The sequence below is a fragment of the Paramormyrops kingsleyae genome, chromosome 20 (assembly GCF_048594095.1).
Source record: "Paramormyrops kingsleyae isolate MSU_618 chromosome 20, PKINGS_0.4, whole genome shotgun sequence".
NCBI classification, from domain to species: Eukaryota; Metazoa; Chordata; class Actinopteri; order Osteoglossiformes; family Mormyridae; genus Paramormyrops; species Paramormyrops kingsleyae.
In genome coordinates this window covers 3370901-3393812 of record NC_132816.1, presented here as the reverse complement: position 1 = coordinate 3393812, position 22912 = coordinate 3370901, and the positions used below count along the sequence as shown (strand labels likewise).

Genomic DNA, 22912 nt, shown 5'->3' with positions numbered 1-22912 from the left:
TTTGTTGTACCTTACCTGTCAGTAATATAGCATAGTAATATAGTCTTTATAAATTATGTTAAGCTCCTGATAAATGAGTATAGAACATTTTGTGCAAGTCAAATCTCTGTTATTAGCAATTAACAAGGTATATCAATGTGCTTCTTCGTTATCTTTTAATAGAGACTTCGTGACGGGGTGATCAAAGACGTGGAGAGTTTGGAAAGGAAAAAAGAGAACTTGTTACAGCTGGAGGGACTGATCAGCCTGAGCAAAGAGCTGAAGGCAGAGAGTGAGAGTCCAGCGCCCGAGACACAGGGCTCATAGATTATTCACCATTTAAGCAGAGCAACATACATCTTTAGGTAAGGAACCTACTATGCTACAGATAAAGGGTTTGAAGTGGATGTGAAAACAGATGCTCTCTGCCTGCCACAGTGTGGTTTTTTATTGTAAAGTTGAAATACTTTTCAGTCCACGTAAATGGGAGAGCTGCTGCTGAAAGAAAGGTGTACCAGTTTATTTTGATACTGAAAAGGAGTTGGCTGTTGGTAATTGAATTTTTTGTGTGGGTTGTCAGTCTCCTGGGTCCTAGTCTGAAGCTGGGGAGAAAACATGGACAGTAGCGGGGAACTGAGGGGCCTTTCGGGTCAGCGTGACGACGAGGCGGCATGCACTTCGGCTTCGGAGGGCCTCGAGGAGGGTGAGGTGGAGGGCGAGACACTGCTCATCGTGGAGTCTGAGGACCAGGCCTCTGTGGACCTCTCCCACGACCAGAGCGGCGACTCCCTGAACAGCGACGTCGGGGACGATGCCGACAGCAGCTGGAATGAAGACACGTCCTTCTACTGCGAGAAGTGCCACAAGTGGATCCCCTCTGGTGAGCCACCCGTCTGGTACAGCAGCAGCCGTGAGCTAGAGGAGGCAAACTGGAATGAGGGCATGATGAGTGGGTGCGTGCATGGATGGAGGGATGGATGTTCAGTGATGCTTATAAGTGACTCGTAGGGCAGTGTAGGGTTAGCAGTGTTACCTCACAGTTCCAGTGAGGGTTCGATTCTTGCCTGTTCTCTGTGTGTGGAGTTAGAGCGTTCTGTTCGTGCTATGCTGCTTTTTTCCTGGCCAATCTGGTTTCCTCCTGCAATACAAAGACATACAGTTCGCCAGACTGTAGTCTCTAAATGACTATAATGTATTATTAGGTGGTTGTGAGTGCGTGCCCTGTGATGGACTGGCATCATGTCTACATTGTACCCCTGCCTTGTGCCCTGCGATGGACTGGCATCATTTCTACATTGTATCCCTGCCTTGTGCCCTGCGATGGATAAATTCGGGGTGGATCTGTGCCTGTGTCCCTATTGTTTGTGGGTTTGAATCCTGTGATTAGCAGTCACATGACTGTTGACCCTTTGAGTAAGGCTTTTAACCCTGATTGAGGTTTAGGATACTGGCTGATTCTGCTCTCTTGCTTTGGGCAAAAGTATTTGCTTAATAAAGATATACATAATAAATCATAGTGTCATTGACCAAAATGTACGATCCCGGACCCATCTCGTGGTGAGTGGCGACTGTAGATGGTTGCGGGTGAATCATTTGTGCAGATATTGCTTATACCTCTGAGATGGTGCCACAGCGATATGAAAAAACTCCCTTAATTCATCAAAGCTAATTTAATCCCAGCCCAGCTGCGAGGAGAACAGCCGAGTTACCTGAAAGGTGATAACTTCTTCAAGTTTACCTGCTACGACTGTTCAGAAGACGGCAAAGAGACCTTTGAGAGGATGAGGCTTACCTGGCAGCAGGTACGGCTACCCAAGATTCGCTATCTCTCTTCCATCTTTCCACGCCAGCTGTTCCTCGTGATGTTTGTGTGGTATCCCAGCCAGGGTATCCCCCAGGCCTGTGCCCTGCGCTGCCTAGGATAGGCTCCAGGTCCCACATGACCCTCATCGAGATAAGCGGTTAGAAAAATGCTTTATAAGGAGCTACAGGGGTGGTCATCTGACTGCTGCTGACTGTTGCAGGTGGTGATGCTGGCCATGTACAACCTGTCTCTGGAGGGCACAGGGCGTCAGGGCTACTTCCGCTGGAAAGAAGACATTTGTGCCTTTATTGGAAGACACTGGACCTTCTTACTGGGATCCAGGTGAGGGGCTGAGGCTCAGCAGTGATAAATCTGTTACTAATTACGCTTTGACCTTGTGTCTGTCATTAGTGTCAATGTAACTATAATCTTCAATCCAAATTTATTCTTTATATATGCACTCCACATTAGTTAAATATTTATATAAAAATTAATGAATAAAGTATATAAAATAATATATTTTATATAGGATTTTTAAAAAGTAAATACTTTATAAAAATCTTATAAAATATAAGATTTTATTTTCTATATACCTGTTTTTAGGGTATTATTTTTGGAGGGCTTCCTCTGAAATGCTGCACCTGCCTCATGTCATATCCTGTCACATGACAGGAAACCTGGTTGTAACATAAAATAGAACTAGTGGGGTTACACACTTCCTGTGGGCACCATAGCCGGGCAGAATGAGAGTTTCCACATCCATATCACGGCAGGAAGAAGACGTCTACCTGGTGGAGCACCGTGGCCGGGTGCCTGTCCGTCGGGAGCCCCACGTTCTTCCGCTCGGGAGCTCAGGAGTTCGGTGAGCCCGGCTGGTGGAAGCTGGTGCACAACCGGCCCCCTACCCTCCGGCCGGAAGGGGACAAGACCTCGGTCGCGTCTCTGAAGGCGAAAGGTGAAGCCCTGTTGTGTCCTCTCCCGTCCGGCTGATGGGCTTCCTGAATCCCCGGCAGACATTGATGTTCTCTCCTCTTGGCTCCTCAGCGCTGTCAAAGCCTCCGCTGGACCCCATCATCACGGTGGAGGGCCTGAGGAAGCGGGGCGGTCGCAACCCTGTGGAGAGCGCCATGCAGCTGAAGGAGAAGCGCTCCCGCACGCAAGAGGCCAAGGACATCCGCCGCGCCCAGAAGGAGGCTGCCGGCTTCCTGGACCGCAGCGCCTCCTCCACGCCGGTCAAGCTGGGCAGCCGCAGCCGGCGCCCCGACCTGGTGCTGGAGAAAGGGGAGGTCATCGACTTCTCGTCCCTCAGCTCCTCGGACCGGACGCCCCTGACCAGCCCCTCACCCTCCCCTTCTCCGGACTTCTCGGCCCCCGGGACCCCCGCCTCGCACTCGGCCACGCCCAGCCTGCTGTCCGAGGCCGACCTCATCCCGGATGTGATGCCGCCACAGGCACTCTTCCACGGTGAGTCTCGCTGACCGCCAGGTACATCCATCAGGACCGGGAGCTCCAGCTGATCTCTGGATCCTCCTCAGATCCTACTTGAGAGATCCCAGGGTCTGGGGTTTCTGGGTCCTTCTCTAGTACCCCGTTTCCTCCAACGAGGTGCCAGAACTGGTGCAGGGCTTTTTCCCAATCTGGAACTGGTTCTATGCGTTTAAACTGCAAAAGAATTTGGAACCATAACGTCAGTGAAATGTTGGGTCTATCGCATCCAAGTTTTCTCCATAGTCAGAAAATTTAATTGATAACCGAAATAAATTTGTCTAATATTGCCGGTGGCAGCAGTAAAACAATTATTGCTTATTAACATAACAACATTACATCGTTTTTTTTCCATTCTGTGGAAAACGAAAGATTGATCTGCTGGCCAGATTTAATAATAAAATATAAACTTGTTGCAGATCAAATAAACAAAATATTGTGGCACTTTAGTGAAGGTGAACAGCAAAGTTAAATTTTTAGCAAACTTTTATTGCATGATCCTTAAAAGGACAGCAGTAAAACAACAGGTATGAATAAACTCACAAGTTATATGGACCTTTTATTTTATCTCACTTCCGCCTACATAACATTTCAGTTCCGTTCTTTTTTGAAACCAGTGAAAATGCGGGCCAGTTCTCAAAAGGCACGAAGCAAGAAACAGCCCAGCACCAGCACTGGCTCCATGTTGGTGGAAACAAGGTATAGGAAGGCCTGACATCGGTTCAGCCATTAAACAAGACAGTGCTCATTGCCAGTCGGTTTCTCAGATGCTCTTCGAGTCCACGACATGTGACGCTCATGTGACCCTTAACCCCACAGACGATGAGGAGCTGGATGGCGAGGGAGTGATCGACCCGGGCATGGAGTACCTCCCCCCGCCCAGCATGCCCGCCATGCGGCAGAAGCTGCGGCCGACCGAGCACATCAAACAGGAAGTGGAGAGTGAGGGGGAGGATCGGGCCGCCGGGGAGGATGAGGAGGAGGTGACCGGCCGGCGACGGGCTGAGGATAGGACAGGTGACAGGAAAAAGGCCCCACAGGAGAAAGGGGGGGCCCCCTCATGCCCCGGCGCCCCCCGCTACACCCCCCTCAGCTTGTATGAGGAGCGGCAGCTGCTCCGCCGCCTGGAGGCCTGTCCCCAGGCGCTGGCCGTCACGTCTCAGGCACGGCGCCTCCACAGGAAGCTGCTGGTGCGGCAGGCCAAACGCGAGCGAGGGCTGCCTCTCCTGGACCTGGACCGGGCCGTCAGCACATCTCTCAGCCTGGTGGGAGGGGTGTGCGGGCCCCAGGAAGCTGGAGCGTGCGTACAGGCGGGCCCCGGCACCTTCCGCACCACCAGCCGGGACCTCAGGATCCTGGATCGCTTTCAGGTATCCGGCGGGGGCATTGCCACCCGAATCGCCTGCTCCTCTGCTGTGGGTGGAGCCGCTGTGGTGATGTTGCCGTGGTAACATGCTGCCGTGTCTAATGTCCCACTGTGTCTCCCCATTTAGACAAGCACTCTGAACCGGAAGGGCTACCAGCAGCCCACCGTGTCCTTCTGGCACAGGCTGATGGGGTCAGACGCCAGCATGGACCAAGGGATCAAAAGCCCGTATACGTCCCGCGTCCTGAAGCCTTACATCAGGTACCCTTCCCCTTCTCTCACAGCAGGAAAGCCTTCTGTTCCTCTTTTTTCTTAGTGTTTCTGAGCACTGGATCTCTTCCGCAGGAGGGACTATGAGAGCAGGCCCCTAAAGCTGAACCTCCTGGCTGAGATCCGTGCGTACCCCCACAAGGACGATCCCAGCTGGGTGCCCGAGCCTGACGCTCCCATCGACTACTGCTACGTCCGTCCCAATCACATCCCCTCGGTCAACTCCATGTGCCACGAGATCTTCTGGCCAGGTCAGTCGTGGGTATCATGTGGAGGAGGTCTACCTGCAGGTGGCGCCACAACTCAGTCAGCATGTGCGGCCTCTCTCTAGCCATTTTCACACGTATCACCCCAGACATTGTGCGGATTTGCCTTTTGAAACATTTGGCACACAACTGGAGATTGTCGGTGTCGGACACGTTCACTAGGGCTGGGTATGGGCACAGGTGGCCCGATTCAATATGATTCAGATTCGCAAGCTAATATTTTGATTCAATCTGATTTGATTTGATTCCGATTCGATATCAGTCCGATAGGGATTAGATATGAAATTCTACATATCAGCTTTCCATATTTGGAGGTATGTTTAAAAAGCTCTAAATAATCACAAATTTACAAATGCAGTGTCACTGGACATAAATTGTGAAAACCTATAAAGAAAAGACCAACTGCTTGTATGGCAAAATCTTTTTATTTGAGTTACTTATAGGTATAGTGCCTTAAAGGCAAAACCAGCTTGTGTCTTTGACTGACTTAACAATTCAATGTGATTCCAATTCACAAGTGCCCCATTGGATTTAATTTCTACTCTATTCAATCTGCATTTAAGACGCATTCAATAATGTGCAATCCATGGGTGGTGCTAGACCACCCTGCTTTGCCTGCTTTTAGCCTGCTCCTATGTTTGGCAGTGTGTGTTTTTTTGTGTCCTATCCGGCAGCTTTAGCAAGCAGAATAATGGTCTGAATGCACTGCTGTGCCAGACATATTTGCTTTACCATGAGGAGCTCTATAAACTCTGTATAGACCCCTCATGTTGGTCAATATCTTTTTATTTGTTTATTTATTGTATTTTATTTTTAAATATTTATTGTATTTGGCAGTGTGTTAATTTAGATTGATATTAACAGGAAAATAATTGTTTTTTTTCTAATCCACAATGTCAAAGCAATGCAGTTTAATCCAGAATATAAGCTGAGTGCACCTTGCGATTGGGGATCATACTCTATGGCTCGGACATTACTGTCTGCGCACTGCAGTATGAATTTCGTACCCGGTGCACACACAGCAATCTGTGTATCGGCAACAAAACAAGAGTCAGGATTGAGGAATGGGAAAAAAATCAAAGGTTTTTAAATAATACTGATGATCTTATTTTGATTTCGATTTGACTCAGTGGACTATGCAAGGGAAGTTCAAATAGCACAACATTTAACACATTTCTTACACATAGCAGGCATTCCAGAAGAAAGCTGTATGACTTGAGTAATGGGGGCCTGTGTCTCAGTAAAGATTTATGTCTAGCAGTGACCCCGGTGCAATCAAACAGTGACAACAGACACAGCACTAATTACTAATGTAGTTGTTTTTGACCATTACATGATAAAAATTGGATAACAAAAAAACAATATAATTATATGCATGAAATTTATTCTTGTACTTACCCGTGAATACACTGAAATATTTCGTCCATACTTTTCCCGCTGTAGTTCTTGTACCTAGCCAGCAATAAATTATGCCTGCAGACATTTAATTGCTTTAATTTTGCTACAATGTTACCCACGACATTTGAAAAAACAGATAATTCACAATATTCTCATAACTGACAGCAGGTCATATCCAATAATATATGTTTTCTCCTTATATCTTTGGCTTTTATTTTGTTTAATTTATTTTGCTTTTATATAACGTTATTTCACATTGCCATAAACAGTGTACTGAAAATGATTGGTGTGAGAATGAAGCACTGCTTAATTGCATTCATGTGCTCTGAGTATGCCATTACCATGCAATGCATGTGAGAGAAAAAGCAGAGCCGCATGTATAAGAGGACCAATAAGGGTAAAATTCAGCTTAAATTTTTTCCAAGTATCGGGGAAAAGGTGTAAATTAACTGGATCAATCTTGACTGTTGTCAAAACCAAGATCGTGAATAGTCTTAAATTGATATTTTTTCCCACCTCTAGCATTCATACCTGCAAGTAATAGTTTAGACGAGGGGTGGCACAGCGTAGAGCATGAAAGAGGCAGGGCATGACACAAAAGTACGCTGGGGGAAGCGCAGTGTTTTGTTTCCAGCACTACTGACAGAAGTTCCAGAGTCGTCGTCTTCGTGTAAATGACGCTTTGGCTTCTCCCTCGGACGTTTGTTTTCTTCTGCTTTCACACCTGCCCCATGACAGAAACGTCACCCGCTCATGACGCTCGCTCACGGTGGATTCTCCAGAATACACCCAGCTACGAGTACATTTAAAGATGGGGGTCAGTCAGAAATGATCCGGACTTTGTACTTTGGAGCTAGCGGGGTTAAGTCCATTTAATGTTCAGTACGAGTGATTCGGACATTTGCGTTCACACATGCGGTCCCTCCGGGTGATGTCTAGAGAAGCTCATGGTGGCAGTGCATATCTGAAAGGGGCTTCCGTCTCTGCTTCCTCTGCCTGCTAGGTGTTGACCTCTCCGAGTGTCTGCAGTATCCCGACTTCAGCGTGGTGGTTCTCTACAAAAAGGTGGTCATTGGCTTTGGCTTCATGGTCCCGGACGTGAAGTACAATGAGGCCTACATCTCCTTCCTGCTGGTGCACCCCGACTGGAGGAGGGCCGGCATTGGCACCTTCATGATCTACCACCTCATCCAGGTAGGGCCCCAAGGAGGGGTCACCTCCTACATCAGACCTGCGGCTTCCTGAAGGTTCCCTGGAGGTTTTAACACTGTTGTAGCTGTGATCAAGGGGCCCTGAATTGCTTCAATGAAACATACAGGTTATAATTTCAAATCTCTCCAGGCGTAAAGGTTAGCTAAACGTTTACAATGTATGAAATGAACCCATTACATCAGTGGTATTCAAACATTTTTGACAGGGCCCCACTAGGGCTGGTATATTTGCGACCCCCCCCCAGACACAAAGAGAGGTATTCCAGATATACGCTGTCATATTTTGTTTCTACTCGTTATAGATGTTGCTTTGCCATCACATTTTCTCTTAACACTACCTGCACCTAGACGCTTCTGCATGGGTTCCTCCAAGTATGTAACCATTAACTGAGCAACTCTGAGTTACTTGGTCATAACCGTCTGATATATTTAATACATGGTGCATCTCTTTTACACATTTTAATTATTTTAAATTATAATGTGTACAGGTATATAACGTGTTCCCATTATTTATATTTTTAAGGGTTATGGTTTTGAAGTAGGTCTCCCCCCCAGCTGAAAGCTCTCTATGCAGTTTTTCTTCCCTTCTTCTGCATTCCCCCCCCCCCCCCCACAACCCCTTTGCACCCCATAATTTGAATACCTCTGCTTTACCTCTTGCTAATATCGGTATACAAAGTCCAGTCATTCAGCAGGTTGACCTCTGATGAATGATTCAAGAGGTTTATTTGTCACATACACAGTTGTACACATACAACATGTAGTGGAATGTAACCCTGGTCACTCTGAGCAGCTGTGCATGATAAAATATAGAGAAAAAATAAGGAAAAATAATAATAATAATATAAAATGAAGGCACTTTGTATTGCGTCGCATGTGTCGTGTCTTAAAGACGCTGCTCGGGTACCCATGCCTCACCCCCAAGCCGTTGCCCCATATGCTAACCCCGGGGCTCCGGTCTCCCCGCAGACATGCATGGGGAAGGATGTCACGCTCCACGTCTCGGCAAGCAACCCCGCCATGCTTCTGTACCAGAAATTCGGCTTCAAGACGGAGGAGTACATCCTGGACTTCTATGACAAATATTACCCTGTGGACAGCAAGGAGTGCCGGCACGCCTTCTTCCTGCGGCTGCGGCGCTGACGCCGCCTGCACTGGGGGCCCGGGGCCCTGTGGAGATACTTCAACATAGTGCTCAATCCACGGGGGCGCCATGTCCTCAGGGCTGCAGCCTGCCTGCTCCATTTCTACCCAATGTGTATTTTAACTTTACCTGTCTTTTGTACATATTCGTGTTTTCCAGGGACAGCAGGTTGGGGGAGACAGCTGGGGGGACCCACTGTCTTCTAGCCAAACAGGACTCATAACAGAAACCAGAGACTCGCCCTCCTTTGCCATCATGGCTGAGGCGAGATGCTTGTCGCCATCATGGCATTTTGTAAAAAAAAAAAAAAAGCATGAAAGAAGAAAGTTCCCACTGTAGGCAGGATCCGGATAGGGAGCCATACTGTACCGTCCATCATTTTGTAAATACATTTATGTGCAAACCTGTAGCTGATGTGACCTTTGATATTAAACAGTTTTCTTATTAAACTGCTGTGTTTTTGTCAGTTTTAAAAAAGTGAAATAAATTACAGAATGTTTAGCAAAACTGAATAATATCAACACTAAAGGTTTATTAGATTATTGCGATATTAACAAATATTGCGATAGTAACAAATTCACTATAAAGATTGTGGGGAAAGCATTTGTTCATAAGATGAAATAAAAACCATCAATCCAGATTTAGTTCCATCACTCACACTGTGAGACACTTAAGAACTGTGAACATGCCAGAGAGAGAATGGGGTTGATCCTAAGAAGGGTGTTTGCTGGTTACAGTACTGCAGTAATTGATTTCGATTGAGGACCAGTGGTCTGGTGGCTTCACAGTAATGTTTTTTTTTTGTATATTCTCATTCACAGTCCATATACTGTTAAACTCCATAAATATACACCAATGTACATGCAGTGAATATGAAGTCTGAAAAATAAGTCAGATCATGGCGGACCTTTTTCACCATAAATAGGATCTTGAAATAAACAATTTTAAATGAAAAATAAAATTATAAAACCAGTTCCTTGTTTGCAGAAATGTGCACACCTTTTAACTAAAATTTTGTGGAAGCACCTTTTTCTTAGATTACAGCTTTAAGTCTCACTCAGATTTTGACATATGTACATATGAGAATGTTTAGACTACTATTCTCCATACATTTTAGCATTTCTCATTTACAGGACATTAGCCACATCAGTACCATAAAAGTACAGCCATCACTTTATCTCTGTGCTATTTCTAGCAGATTGGTGCCAACATGGCAGTGGAACATTCCAGTTGGAAGAGTGTCTGGTCCCTCTGTCAAAACACATCCAGGCTACCATTCTTCCCAGGTCTGGACAGCTTGTCCAGCAGACCCTGCCCCATCTTGACGGCGATCTGCGTGACCAGAGCGCTGCACCCTGATTGGACGGCCAGGTCGTAGGCGGTCAGGCCGCGGTCATTCCTTTTCTTGATGCTGGCACTGCAGCTGTAGGAGACGCAAAGCTGACGGTGACCGGAACGGACCATCATGAAGAGCAGAGACATTTAGGAGAACATAAGAACTATACAAACGAGAGGAGGCCATTCGGCCCATCGAGCTCGCTTGGGGAGAACTTAACTAATAGCTCAGAGTTGTTAAAATCTTATCTAGCTCTGATTTAAAGGAACCCAAGGATTCAGCTTGCACTATGTTATCAGGAAGACTATTCCATACTCTGACTACACGCTGTGCAAAGAAGTGCTTCCTTAAATCTAGTTTGAAATGTTCTCCCGCTAATTTCCACCTATGGCCACGAGTTCTTGTATTTGAACTAATGCTGAAGTAACTATTCGGTTGAACAGCATCCAAACCTGTTAGAATCTTATAGACCTGGATCATGTCCCCCCTCATTCTCCTTTGCTTGAGGCTGAACAGATTTAACTCAACTAACCTTTCCTCGTATGACATTCCTATAAGACCAGGAATCATTCTTGTGGCCCTACGCTGCACCTTTTCTAAGGCCGCAATGTCCTTTTTAAGATATGGTGACCAAACCTGCACACAATATTCTAGGTGCATGAGGTCTCACCAAGGAATTGTATAATCTTAGCATTACCTCCCTTGACTTAAACTCCACACACCTGGAGATATACCCCAACATCCTATTGGCCTTAGCCACTCAACATTATCCTCCACTCATCCAGATCCATAATAAGGTCCATCATACAAGTAAATGGGCTCCATAAGAGGAGTATGATGATTAATGTACCTTTAAGGAGCGGTAGGGGAATCATTTTGGCAAGACAAGGAACAGGACTGTGACGAAAGGCAGAGCCTGAGTGGCACTGTCACGCTGAAATGTATCCTGTGATGGTGTCAGTATTAAAGTTTAAGGTAACTCCAAGACCTTTGCTGATGGTAACTGAAACAGTACATAATGTAAAGCTCATTCATCCATCCATCCATCCAGGGCCAGCCCAATCCTATTCAGGGCCCTAAGTAAAATTTGATTGAATGAGTTGTCATTTGTCACTTTCCTTCCCATTGACATGCTGATCAGAAGGGGGGGCCCTGGTGGCTGTTGGGCAGCTACTTAGTTCATGCCTTGGGCCGGCCGCCCTGCATCCATTCATTCATGTTCCACCCTCTTATCCAGATCAGGGATATAGGGAAAGTAAAGTTCAAAATGATCCAATTCTTGCATACTTCCGGGAAACTCCTCAGATTTACGATGACATCTGTGTTAAACTCTGGCCCCCTGAATACCTCCAAAGCACAAGGCAAAGGCAACTTCGGGGTGCCCCACACACAGACGGCCCCCATCTCTCACCCCAGCAGCGTCTCAGCACACTGCAGGCCCCGGGTCCCACACGCAGCCGCCTCGTGGAGGGCTGTGTTGTTCACCCTGAAGGAGAAGTTCAAGATGAGCATGTCCTTCAGCCAGATCTCAGCAGCGCAGCCTTAATATTTGATATTTCTCTGGCCTCACCTGTGCATTCTTCATTCCTTAACTGAAGGAATCTATACCTAAAACTAATTGACTCGTGTAGCATCCGAGGTAACGGAGAATGCACAGGTGAGGCCGGAGAAATATCAAATATTAAAATATTCACTTAATATTCACCCGGACGTACATGACATCAGAGAGATGGCATACTCACGGTCCAGACTGCTGGTCCACGTCAGCTCCCTTCTGCACAAGCAAGGGGATGACCTCATGGTGAAGATTCATGACTGCTACGGTCAGGACGGGCCGACCGTCAGTGCTCTGACAGGAAGGGTCTGCACCCTGGAGAACCAATCAAAAGCGATGTGACATCTTACTGTATCTCCAGGGCCTGTGTAATTAGTGTCAAGGAGGGTCCTCATGGACACTCCAAAGAAGACCTTGGTATTGCCAGATTCTGACATGTCCATACATTCATCCATCTTCCAATAGTTTATCCCTTAGTAGGTCCTGAATGAATCAACATACGGTACTCTGCTAAAGTCTTAGGAAGTCAAAGAAAATGTTCAAATTCTTGATTGGGTTAATAAGTGTATATTTGCTCAGAAAATATCTATTTAATGTTAGAACATATGCAAATTAACAGTAAGACAATAAAAACTATTAAGAATTTCTTCTGTTACCAAGATCTTGTTGGCTGGCTAGTAGAACACCCCTTCAGTTCTCAAACCTCTCCCCAGGGGCACCTCAGCCATTCCATAAATACATTTCAGCTCACTTAACTTCATTGGTTAAATAAATCAATGAGGTACAGATTAGCCAAACAAGATGTGCTTCTGTTCAAGTCAGAAAATACATGGGGGTATTAGATGGTTACTGTAAATACTGGGATGACTTTAGGAGAGCTTTTGAAATGGCTGACACACTTTGACAGACATGCAGTAATATCATAGTTTTATACCAACATAAAGATTATTTACACATTTTTCTTCAATGACCTAAGACTTTTGTATGATACTGTAGGTCAAAGTAAACACAATTTCTTAAAAACACAACTATACGTTATTTATAAATTACTGATGCATGTGCTGAATCTGACAGTCCCATTTGAAATTGCCTGTTTATAGTGGTTTCCTCAGCATTCTCATCCTCCTCGATTTAAGTTCAGCATTTGACACGGTTAACCATGATGACCTCCATTGGTATCACAGACGTAGCCCTTCAGTGGTTCAGGTCATATCTTACTAACAGACAGCAGTTTATCACCCTAGGTGCACACAAGTCCTCCACCTCTCCTGTTGTGAGTGGTGTCCCTCAGGGATGAGTTCTCAGGTCCCTCCTCTTCCTTATCTACATCCACCCCCTTGGTCAGGTCATTCGCCGGTATGGCCTTAATTTCCACTGCATGCTGATGATATTCAGTTGTATCTCAGTACACGCTCCTCCTCCAGCAATTCGCAAACTAACTGCATCTCAAATTTAAAGCTTTGGAATCAGGTTAACTTTCTCAAACTCAACAGAGACAAAACTGAAGTCTTACTGGTCGGCCCTAAATCATCAGCATCCAAATCCTCCAGTTTCTCTGTTAGTTTTGATGGTGTCCCTGTAAAACCTGCTACTGTTATCAGAAATCTTGGAGTACTAAATGACTCTACACTCAACTTTGATCTACATATAAAATCACTCACCAAAATTGCATTATTTCACCTCCATAACATCGCTCGTCTATGCCAATTTCTGTCCAATACTAATGCCCAAACTCTGGTACACGCATTCATTAAATCCCCATATTGACTACTGCAACTCCCCTTTCCTTGGCCTCCCTGCATAATCTACACAAAAGCTTCATTATATTCAGAACTCAGCAGCTCGAGTTCTCACTCACACTAAACGCTCCACTCACATCACACCTATCCTGTATCAGCAACACTGGTTACCAGTCCCATCTCGGATCAAATTCAAAATATTGCTTCTCACTTTTAAAGCTCTACATAATCTCGCTCCTCGCTACCTCAGTGAACTACCGTCTCCATATTCACCCTCTCGCTCTTTCAGATGTTCTAATAATAATCTCCTTGCTGTTCCACACCCCAGACTTTCCGCCATAGGTGGAAGGTCCTTCACTGTCATGCGAAACTCTCTTCCACCATCTCCCCGTGACGGCTCTTCCTTCAATTCTGAACTAAAGACATTTCTCTTCCATGAACATATCTCTACTGTCTCTTCTTGATTACTGCTTTTTTTCTCCTCCTGTAAAGCGACCTTGGGTTTGTGAAAGGCGCTATATAAATGTAACCTATTATTATTATTATTGTTAATCGATTGGCCATTTCCATAAAATGGCAAAAGTGCGATCCGTGCGCCACGCAGTACCTGCAGAGCTGGCCGCTTCGGTTTATCCCCAAACCATCACTCTGCTCACTCACCTCGTCTAGCAGCTGCTGCACCACGGGAATCTGTCCCATCCCAGCTGGACCCAGCTCCTGCAGCAGCCGGTTGTTGTGCAACTCCTGGGACGTGACAAACAGGTGAAAACACATAACAAGGAGCGCCAAAGTACCATAACAAACCCATACACCTGCTAATGACGCCTGCGCAGACCAAGATCTCTGAGAGCCACGGAAAATCTTACTGGGAGCTTCCCCACACTGTCAAAAGTATCCTTCTTCCGGCGAATTCTTCTCCTTCTGAGTGAGCCACCCAATGACATGCCGCCGTTTTCACTCGCTGTGGGGAATTTAGAAGTCAGAGAAAATGCCCGCTGCTGCCCCCTCCTGGTTTGCTGAGATAGTACACCACTCACCCAGACTGCTCTGACTGTCTGACAGGCCGTTGGCACCCTCTGTCACACCGCTCAGGAGGTTCCCACACCGGTCCAGGGCCTTTTCCACGAAGGATTCCTGGCGAAAGGGGAGTAATGCACGTCACTCGAATGGTCGGGAATGTCTCAAGCGTACGTCAGTCTGAGAGCTGAATAACCTTATGGCTGTCAGGGGCGGCCAAGGCGAAGCTCAGTGTCAGATTAACTTCGTAGCCGTCTTCCTGTATGACTGCAGAAATCATCTGTGGAAAGGTAGTGAGCAATCAAAATTTCACTGCAAAAAATCAATACCAGGGCATTACTGGTGATGATATAATACCGATAATACTGTAGAAATAAGCTTGAGAAAACACAATAATGTAATGGAAATTACCCAGATTTTTGCTGTTATATCACACTAAAAGCATTTTTGCACATAAACTTCAGCTTCTGAAACATTACTATTTTGGTTATCACTCTCATCATATAATATTCATTATGTGTCATGTTAGTCATATGAGCTACAACATTTGCACCATCTTAAAATCAATTTGGGAATTACACTAGTACTGATAGTATTAATTATATTAATGCTAACTAGTATTAATATCATACACTGCATTACTAATCCTGGATGTGCTTGTACTGTAGGTGGGGTTGGGTAATACATTGATAAAATATTGTATCAGAAATATGAACATCTGTATCATCATCGATTTTAATATCATGAGTATCGTGGTATAGCCAAAGCACTTGTTTTCTTGTATAAAGTTATAATGCATTTTTTCTAAACAAATTCCATCAAGGTAAGAGCCTGTTGTTGGTGTGATTCATCATTATACCTGTCACATGCTCCATAACTATTAGTAAAACATTTTGGTCATCGTAATCAGAAACACTCCAAAACACCCATCGTATTTTACTGAATTTGAGAATATCATGATAAATATTGATATTGTGAAAATTGCTGAAAATGCTGTGATATTTTAGGACATATCATCCAGCTGTACTTGTAGGTATCTGTGGAGGTACGTTTTTTCCTCACTTTAAAAATTATTTACTAAAAACCACATTTCATTTCAAACACTACAAACCCATAAAAAACATTTGGTGACTGTAAGCAATCAGCCAGGAGTCCGATACAGTGAATTGTTCTTGCATGTTGAGACAATGAGGGCAGCACTTTCACCCTAAACCCATACGAGGGCACTACAGACGCCAGCTTCCAGGTCCCTGCCAGGTCTCTGGCCCTCACCTTGCCCATGCGAGGCTCCCCCATCAGACCTCTGAACTCCGGGCTGTTCTGAGTGTAGCTTCGCAGATGGGCACAAACATGGTCCAACTGTTGCCTCCAGTAACCTGAAATGACAGGTACAGCAGGAATGGACCGAATGGTGCAGCAAGCTCAAAGTATAACACACCGTATATCATCTCACATGCTATTTACTACTAAAGCACTTTCACTCATCTACAGGCTCATACACACAGTTCTTTGTTACTTGTTGATAAGCAGGATTCGACAAAAATGCATTATCCACTCGCCATTCTATCCTGGGGTTCCACAGCCTTATTCCACAGCCAAAATAATTGTGTATCGGTATTTCAACATGTTTTTAAAACAATTGCTTTGAGTTTGACATATGTTAAAGTTCACTCATGGCCCTGACCAGGATAAGCAGTTTGATGACAGATGGAAGGATAGGTGGATGGATGGCGCTGGTCACATGATCAATTCGTAAAACATCATGATGTGTCGCTAGCCATGTGATACTTTGTAAACATTGACTTTACTAAGCATCCTGATCCACACATCCATGACCTCTTATTAAGTTCTCCACAGGGACACACACAGCAAACTTAATGTTTCAAGTTGTTAATCATTATATCCAGTCATTCCTCCTGTATTATCTGTGATATTATACTGTATATCTGTATAACTGCCTGACAAATAAACACAAATAAATCTATATAATTAATGTAGCAGTTCACAGACCTGTAGTTAGAAAATCGCTTATGTGAAGTTCTGAGTGCTTATGCTTCTCCATCCATCCATCCATCCATCCATCCATCCCCAATAAGTGCTTATGCACTATGTGAGCAAAGAGCCAATCCTAGGAATGCCACAGCATGAGGCAGGGGGCACCCTGGGCAGGATGCACACTAACACACCCAGGAGCCTGACCTCTGCCGGGGCTCACAGCAGACAGCAGCGGCTTGCGGTCGCTCATCTGCTCCTGCCTGGCCATGTCCTGTGCTGCCCGCTGGCTCCTCCTCTGCAGCTCCGCTCCCGATGGGTAAAACAGCCCCACCGTCTGCGTGTGTCGGTTGGTGCGGCGCGGCGTCTGTGGGGCTCCCATGGTGGGGGAGGAGGCGCTGAGGACCGGCTGCCAGGTGGCGGCCTCCGAGCAGAAGGTCTGGAGGAGGCAGGAGAACGGCAGATGGAAGAACAGAGCGAGAGAGAGTAAAATGGCTCTCAAAATTATTCCAACCCAAAGGCAGACATTTCATACAATTACCCTAAATGCTGGCAGTAAACAGAATTGTAAGAATGGTATTTAATTGTTAAAGGGGTAGTTCACCCAAAAACTGAAAAAAAGATATGTTTTAGAGTGGCTTTAATGCTTTAGTGCTATCTATCCGTCTAGATCGTTCTACTGGGAGTTATCCTAGTTTTGGAGAAACATCAAGCTTCTCTCAAATATAATGGTGTTCTATCTGTGTTGATTAAAAAGCCTATGTATTTTTTGGCTTTTTACACACACCAATCGCATCACTGCACAGAAGATTTTGCCAGGATGCTCCTGCTCATAACTTCGAGTTACGAGCACCCTGGCAATATCTTCTGCGCAGTGATACGATTGGTGTGTGGAGCTCAGTAGAAGAAAATAGTTCCTACACTAAACTGCTCACTACAGTTTCAGTTTTGGGGCGAACTGCCCCTTTAATCATCAATAACCAAGAGGTGGCGCTATACGCACATTTTCCTGCTCTGGGGCTCCTTCCCTGGAATGAGCTGTGCCAGGTCGAGAGTCCGATCTGGGGGGTCCTGCCAGGAAGACCCCACAGGAACCGCAGAAATTGGCGTAGGGGTGACTGGTGGCCCCGCACTGGGAGCAGCTTACATGACTAGCTAAACGGCTAGGCTAAAGGGGGAAGCAGAACAACAACATTAATGCATGGAAACATTTTGCCCTTTGAAGCCTTGGATTCCCAGACTATTCTGCAGATGCAGTCTTTGTGGGTCGTCTTCATAGACAGTGAAGCAGTGGGTGAGCAGGGAAACTGTAGGATGACAACGCTACCTTGGAGCCACACCAGTCACAGAAGCGGGCGTCCAAGGTATTGATCCTCGAGCATTTGGAACAGCAGACCATCTTGCCATCTGATTTGGGCACAGGAGGGGCACTGAGCCCACTGAGGACAGCCTGGAAACGCAATACGATAGCACTGCAGACCACCTGAGCTAATTGTTTTCCACACCCACTCAGATTTAGCTCCAAAAGGCTCTTACAGTTGCCGGTTTCAGGAGTCTGGTCTCGCAGGCGACACACAAGTCGATGTGTGCTGGGTTACCCGTCCCACACGCAGGACAGATCACCTTGTCCTGAAAAACAGACAGAGATTAACCATGACTGTTAGACGTGTGAGGGAAACATCCAGTGTTTAGCCTGATACATCTACACTAGTGGCCAAAATTGTGGAAACACGTAGCATTTTTGGCATTACACTTTAAAAATTACTATACGAATATTGGTGGTAATGTTTATAAATAATTGAAGAATGTTACAAATATGCATTGGATGATTAAATAAGTAACTGGAGCAATAGTTGAATAAAAATCTCTAAAAATTGGAAGTGTTTCCACAATTTTGGCCACTAGTGTATAATGAAATAATGAAAACCACATACAAATAAATAGCTATATCAAAAAAGTTACTGTGTTCTGGGTTTCTAGTCAGAAATGTAAAAAATGAAATGTAGATTTCATCATGGTGATGATTATAAATGATTTAATCGAATATACAGCATCACGATTAAACAGGGATGGACAGACAACAAAAAGCAGCCCCAGAATTTACAGTCAAGCGGCCAATTTGATATTTCGCTACAGTAACTACCCACTCCTATGGAGCTGTCCATAAGAGTGGAGAAAGGAGAAGACTTTCAGGGGTCCAGACACGAGGGAGGCCCAAGAGCATGTGAGAGTGGATAATGGTAGCTGGATATTGTCCCAGCCATGTCTCTGTGCAACCTTGGGGCTGCATAAATACTACCTTGGGGCTGCATAAATACGACCTTGGGGCTGCATAAATACAACCTTGGGGCTGCATAAATACGACCTTGGGAGGCATCTTACACTTAGTCTGATGGCGGCCTGTGGCTGGCGCTGCTGCTCCAAGGGCGCTTCACAGACCACACAGGTTACGGCATTCAGGGGCACCATGGTCTTGCAGGAGACACAGAGGCCCATCTAGGGGGCAGAGTAGAGAGCTCTGTGTGGGTCACGCTCAAGGCTTTCAGCAACCCACTGACAAGCTCCAAATTCAGGTTCGTTTGGGGATTTCTGGAATCCTGCACTGAGATACCTGGGCACCCTCTGTGGGGGGCAGACGTTGTCCTGGGATGGGGGGCACGGGGGCACCACACTGAAGGCAGAAGCGGGCAAACGGGTCGGAGGGGCGGGGGGAAAGGCACTGGGCACATCTAAAGCGGAAAAAAGGTGATACAGGTATTTATGTAAACGTTACAGTAATCTGAATCCAGCTTTGCTGTGGTTCAACTGTCTCAGATCTCGAAAATTGACTGTGTTTCAAACAAGCAAGAGCAGCAATGTTGCATATGAATTGCTCACCGCAGGAAGTCCGTCTCTCTCTGGATTCTGGAGAGCTGAGTCTTTGTTAAGCTTCTTAGTGAAAGGGCTCCCCATCCCACGTCCTTATACTGAAAATTTGGGAAAGACAATACACTCCATCTTTATTCTATTAAAATCCATAAACTAGGAAAACAGTCCATGTAATAAATACGATGACTTATGTTTTTATTATTATTCTACTGGACTGCCTTATTTCATCTCGGTAAACGAGCTGCTGAAATGTACCTGGGAATGCGTGTGACTTGGCAGGATGCTGGCCAGCTGTTTGGAGGAGGGGGGCTTGCGGGGGCGAGGGCTAGCAGAAGTCTTAAGGGATTGGCTTCCTCGGGTGGTCACTGCTGAGGCAGTGAAGAGCCAGCCTGAGGGCAGCACTAGTAGCTGCATTAGATAAATGCAGAACTACAGCATTAATGCTGCAGTCTTCAGAGCAGTGTTTCCCAATCCGGTCCTCAGGGACCCACAGTCAGTCTGTGTTTTTGCTCCCTCTGAGCTCCCTACCAGACAGTCCACATTTTTGCACCTGGTCGGGAGCTGGGAGGGAGCAAAAATGTGGACTGTCTGTGGGTCCCCAAGGACCGGGTAGGGAAACACTGGTTTAGAGTCTCAAAGTGAAGGAAATACCTGGCTGCTCCTTTGAGCTGCCTTCCCACATATTTTCCAGTCCTCTTGTCCATTTTGCAAAGGAGTCACCTCCCTCACGCATCTCCTGCAGAAGTATGTAACTTCATACATGTCACATATAAACTGGACAATGAATAAGAAACAGTTTACTGGCTGCTCTCACCTGCTCCCTCTCAGGCTTTCCCTCAGTGCTGAGAGGATCATCAGAGGGAATGTGGTCCACCAGAAACACTTTGGTCACCACAGCACTCTGCCTGCCATCACTGGAACAAATCGTTAAGTAAAAAAGGTAAACAGCATTCACAGACCTCTTTGTGTGTTTCTTAAAAACATATAATTGTATTCAGGTTTTTGAAGGTTTCGTCAAAAAAGAAAAAAAAACAATTATCATAAAAGTGTTCAGTTTGCTGTTTATATAAAATATAAATACTGTATAAAATATTAAATGTCTCTCTCATATTCCCACTTACCCTGTGCTGGCTAACGCTTTCACATACACTTTTCCTTTAGGTAAACATATGGGTTCCTTGTACTGTAGCGTGCCGCTGTCCCTCAGGCCAGATCTCCTGGGAATCTCTGGCTTACTGCCATCCAGCGTATAATAAATAGTGACATCTGGGGTATCTGGGGAAGCACGGATAATGACAGCAGGACTTGTCTCCGAGATAATGCCTTTTTAATTATATCATGCACCTAGCCATGCAGTCTGGTTTACAAAATGGCCTGTTCTGAAGAGCTCAGTGAATTAAAGCGTGCCACCTTTGCGATAAGACAGTTTGTGAAATTTCTTCCCTGCCAGATATTTCATGGTAAACTTTAAGTGGTATTATTACAGTGGAAGTATTTAGGAACAACAGAAATTCAGCCACGAAGTGTTAGGCCACGTACAGTAACACAGCGGGGTCACTGAGTGCTGAGGTGCATAGTGTGTAAAAAGTCGCCAACACTCTGTTGACTCAATAACTGCAGAGTTCCAAATTTCCTCTGGCATTAACTCCAGCATAAGAACTGTGCTCCGGGATTCATAGAATGGGCTTCCATGACCCAGCAGCCTCATATCACCGAGCGCAATGTCAAGGATTGGATGGAGTGATGTAAAGCATGGCACGACTGGACTCTGGAGTAGTGGAAATATGTTCTTTGGAGTGACAAATCACGCTTCAGTCTGGGTTTGGCGGATGCCAGGAGAACGTTACCTGCCTGACTGCATTTTGCCTACTGTAAAGGTTGGTGGAGGAGGGAAAATGGTATGGGGTTGTTTTTCAGGGGTTGGGCTAAGCCCCTTAGTACCAGTTAAGGGAACTCTTAATGCTTCAGCATACCAAGACATTTTGGACAAGTCTAGCTTCCAACTTTGTGGGAACAGTTTGGGGAAGGCCCTTTTCTGTTCCAGCATGACTGTGCCCCATTGCACAAAGTAAGGTCCAAGACAGGATCAGGTGAATTTAGTGAGGAAGAACTTCACTGGCCCATACAGAGCCCTGACCTCATCCCCATCAAACATTTTGGTATGAGCTAGAATGGAGATTGCAAAGCCAGCCATCGTGTCCATCATTAGTGCCTGACCTCACAAATGCTCTTCTGGATTAATGGGCAAAAATTCCCACAGACACGCTCCAAAATCTTGTGGAAAGCCATCCCAGAAGAGTGGCAGCTGTTATAGTTGTAAAGGGAGAGGATTCCATATTGATGCCTATTGATTTAGAATGTGATGTCATAAAAGTTCCTGTGGGTGTAATGGCCAGGTGTCCCAATACTTTGCTATGTCCATATAATAGGGTGACCAGATAATCCATGTCAGGGAGGACACTTTGAGCTACTTCAGGTTTTACAAACTACTTTCAAATTGAAAGGCTCCTGTGCTCGGCTAATTAGTTCAGCTCTTCTTGTGCTTTGACTGGTTTATTTCCTTGACTGAAAGACTCATCCAGCTGTTTCACATTAACATTAGTGACACATGCATGATTATAGGAGACTGACCAATCAGCACACAGCAAGAACTCAGTGCTCAAGTGAAATCCAGGTCCGTTTAATTGAAATGGTAATTTACAATTCCTGTCCTAGCTCAGAGTGTCCTCCCTGACATGGATTATCTGGTCACCCTACCATATAATCTATCAGTGTACTGGCTCCTTACCTGACTTGATCTCCACAGGTGTAGCAGTGTCTATTTGGTGCTTGACTATCCCAGGAAGTGGTGCTCTGATAGGGATGATTTGTGGAGCCACGATCGAGCCTGCAGTCATGATCTAACGGGAATCTGATTATAACCGCATAAAAACATATAAACATATTTTAACAATCCATCAGGGGAATCAAATTATGTAATTACAATAGCCTTTATGAATATTATCAATGCAATTTTAATAAATTGTGTTTCCAGTCCTATGTTTATCATGACAGTACAGTGACAGGTAGACGAATGAGACTTACGCCTGACATATTGTTTTTTTTTTTATTCAAAGACAAGCCATCTGCAGTATATTACTTTTGTATTACGGAGCTCCCCTGCTTATCTGTGCTTGAAACTGCCCGTTATATTATTTCGTACATGCATTCTGCTCACAGCACGGCTTTCATTTGAGCAGCATGATGCGACCCTGTTATTTTTTATATCAAGACATCAGTATGTCTCGTAAATTCTGAAAAGCCGGCATACTTACCTGGCCTCCAAAGCGTTAATCTGCAATGCACCGGTGTTCACATTCAAAAAAATATCAATATTGTCTTCTTTTCAAACATTAATAGTTGATAAGTCCATACTTTACGCGACATAAAAAGTAGCAGATGCTCTCATTTGAGTTGCTGCGACCTGAACGCGTATCCAGCGA

At 45.4% G+C, this 22912-nt stretch overlaps 2 protein-coding genes across 5 annotated transcripts; one reads left to right on the top strand and one right to left on the bottom strand.

Moving 5' to 3' along the window:
• Positions 1 to 205: 205 nt before the first annotated feature.
• On the top strand, positions 206 to 9372 carry kat14 (lysine acetyltransferase 14). Its single transcript, XM_023831081.2, has 11 exons — positions 206 to 344; positions 560 to 859; positions 1660 to 1781; positions 2004 to 2125; positions 2557 to 2738; positions 2828 to 3247; positions 4088 to 4638; positions 4762 to 4895; positions 4980 to 5155; positions 7572 to 7762; positions 8749 to 9372. The coding sequence occupies exons 2-11, from the start codon at positions 595 to 597 to the stop codon at positions 8920 to 8922; spliced, it is 2337 nt and encodes a 778-aa protein (XP_023686849.1). The 5' UTR covers positions 206 to 344; positions 560 to 594; the 3' UTR covers positions 8923 to 9372.
• dzank1 (double zinc ribbon and ankyrin repeat domains 1) lies at positions 9366 to 22911 on the bottom strand. Of its 4 annotated transcripts, none has more exons than XM_023831077.2 (21): positions 22745 to 22911; positions 22219 to 22341; positions 20552 to 20705; positions 20245 to 20344; positions 20082 to 20166; positions 19686 to 19819; positions 19440 to 19528; positions 19174 to 19291; positions 18945 to 19058; positions 18099 to 18191; positions 17890 to 18012; positions 17566 to 17730; positions 16770 to 17001; positions 15843 to 15946; positions 14767 to 14850; positions 14591 to 14687; positions 14420 to 14514; positions 14214 to 14297; positions 12002 to 12129; positions 11671 to 11745; positions 9366 to 10346 (listed from the first exon to the last, which is right to left on the bottom strand). In XM_023831077.2, exons 2-21 carry the CDS (start codon positions 22325 to 22327, stop codon positions 10178 to 10180), a joined length of 2352 nt encoding a protein of 783 aa, XP_023686845.2. In that variant the 5' UTR covers positions 22328 to 22341; positions 22745 to 22911; the 3' UTR covers positions 9366 to 10177. The 4 variants fall into 4 exon arrangements, with proteins under 4 accessions (XP_023686845.2, XP_023686846.2, XP_023686847.2 ...); XM_023831078.2 differs by having other exon boundaries at positions 19686 to 19798; XM_023831079.2 differs by having other exon boundaries at positions 19686 to 19795.
• Position 22912: the final 1 nt, after the last annotated feature.

What these genes read in the sequence shown, in the direction of transcription:
- kat14 (XM_023831081.2), top strand. Translation starts at nt 595, where the DNA reads ATGGACAGTAGCGGGGAACTGAGGGGCCTTTCGGGTCAGCGTGACGAC. An exon ending in ACCTTCTTACTGGGATCCAG is followed by an intron (nt 2,126 to 2,556) that starts GTGAGGGGCTGA and finishes ATATCACGGCAG; the next exon opens with GAAGAAGACGTCTACCTGGT. An exon ending in TGATCTACCACCTCATCCAG is followed by an intron (nt 7,763 to 8,748) that starts GTAGGGCCCCAA and finishes GTCTCCCCGCAG; the next exon opens with ACATGCATGGGGAAGGATGT.
- dzank1 (XM_023831077.2), bottom strand. Translation starts at nt 22,327, where the DNA reads ATGACTGCAGGCTCGATCGTGGCTCCACAAATCATCCCTATCAGAGCA. An exon ending in ACCTGTGGAGATCAAGTCAG is followed by an intron (nt 20,706 to 22,218) that starts GTAAGGAGCCAG and finishes GTGCTTCCCCAG; the next exon opens with ATACCCCAGATGTCACTATT. An exon ending in GGGAGCCTCGCATGGGCAAG is followed by an intron (nt 14,851 to 15,842) that starts GTGAGGGCCAGA and finishes ACCTTTCCACAG; the next exon opens with ATGATTTCTGCAGTCATACA.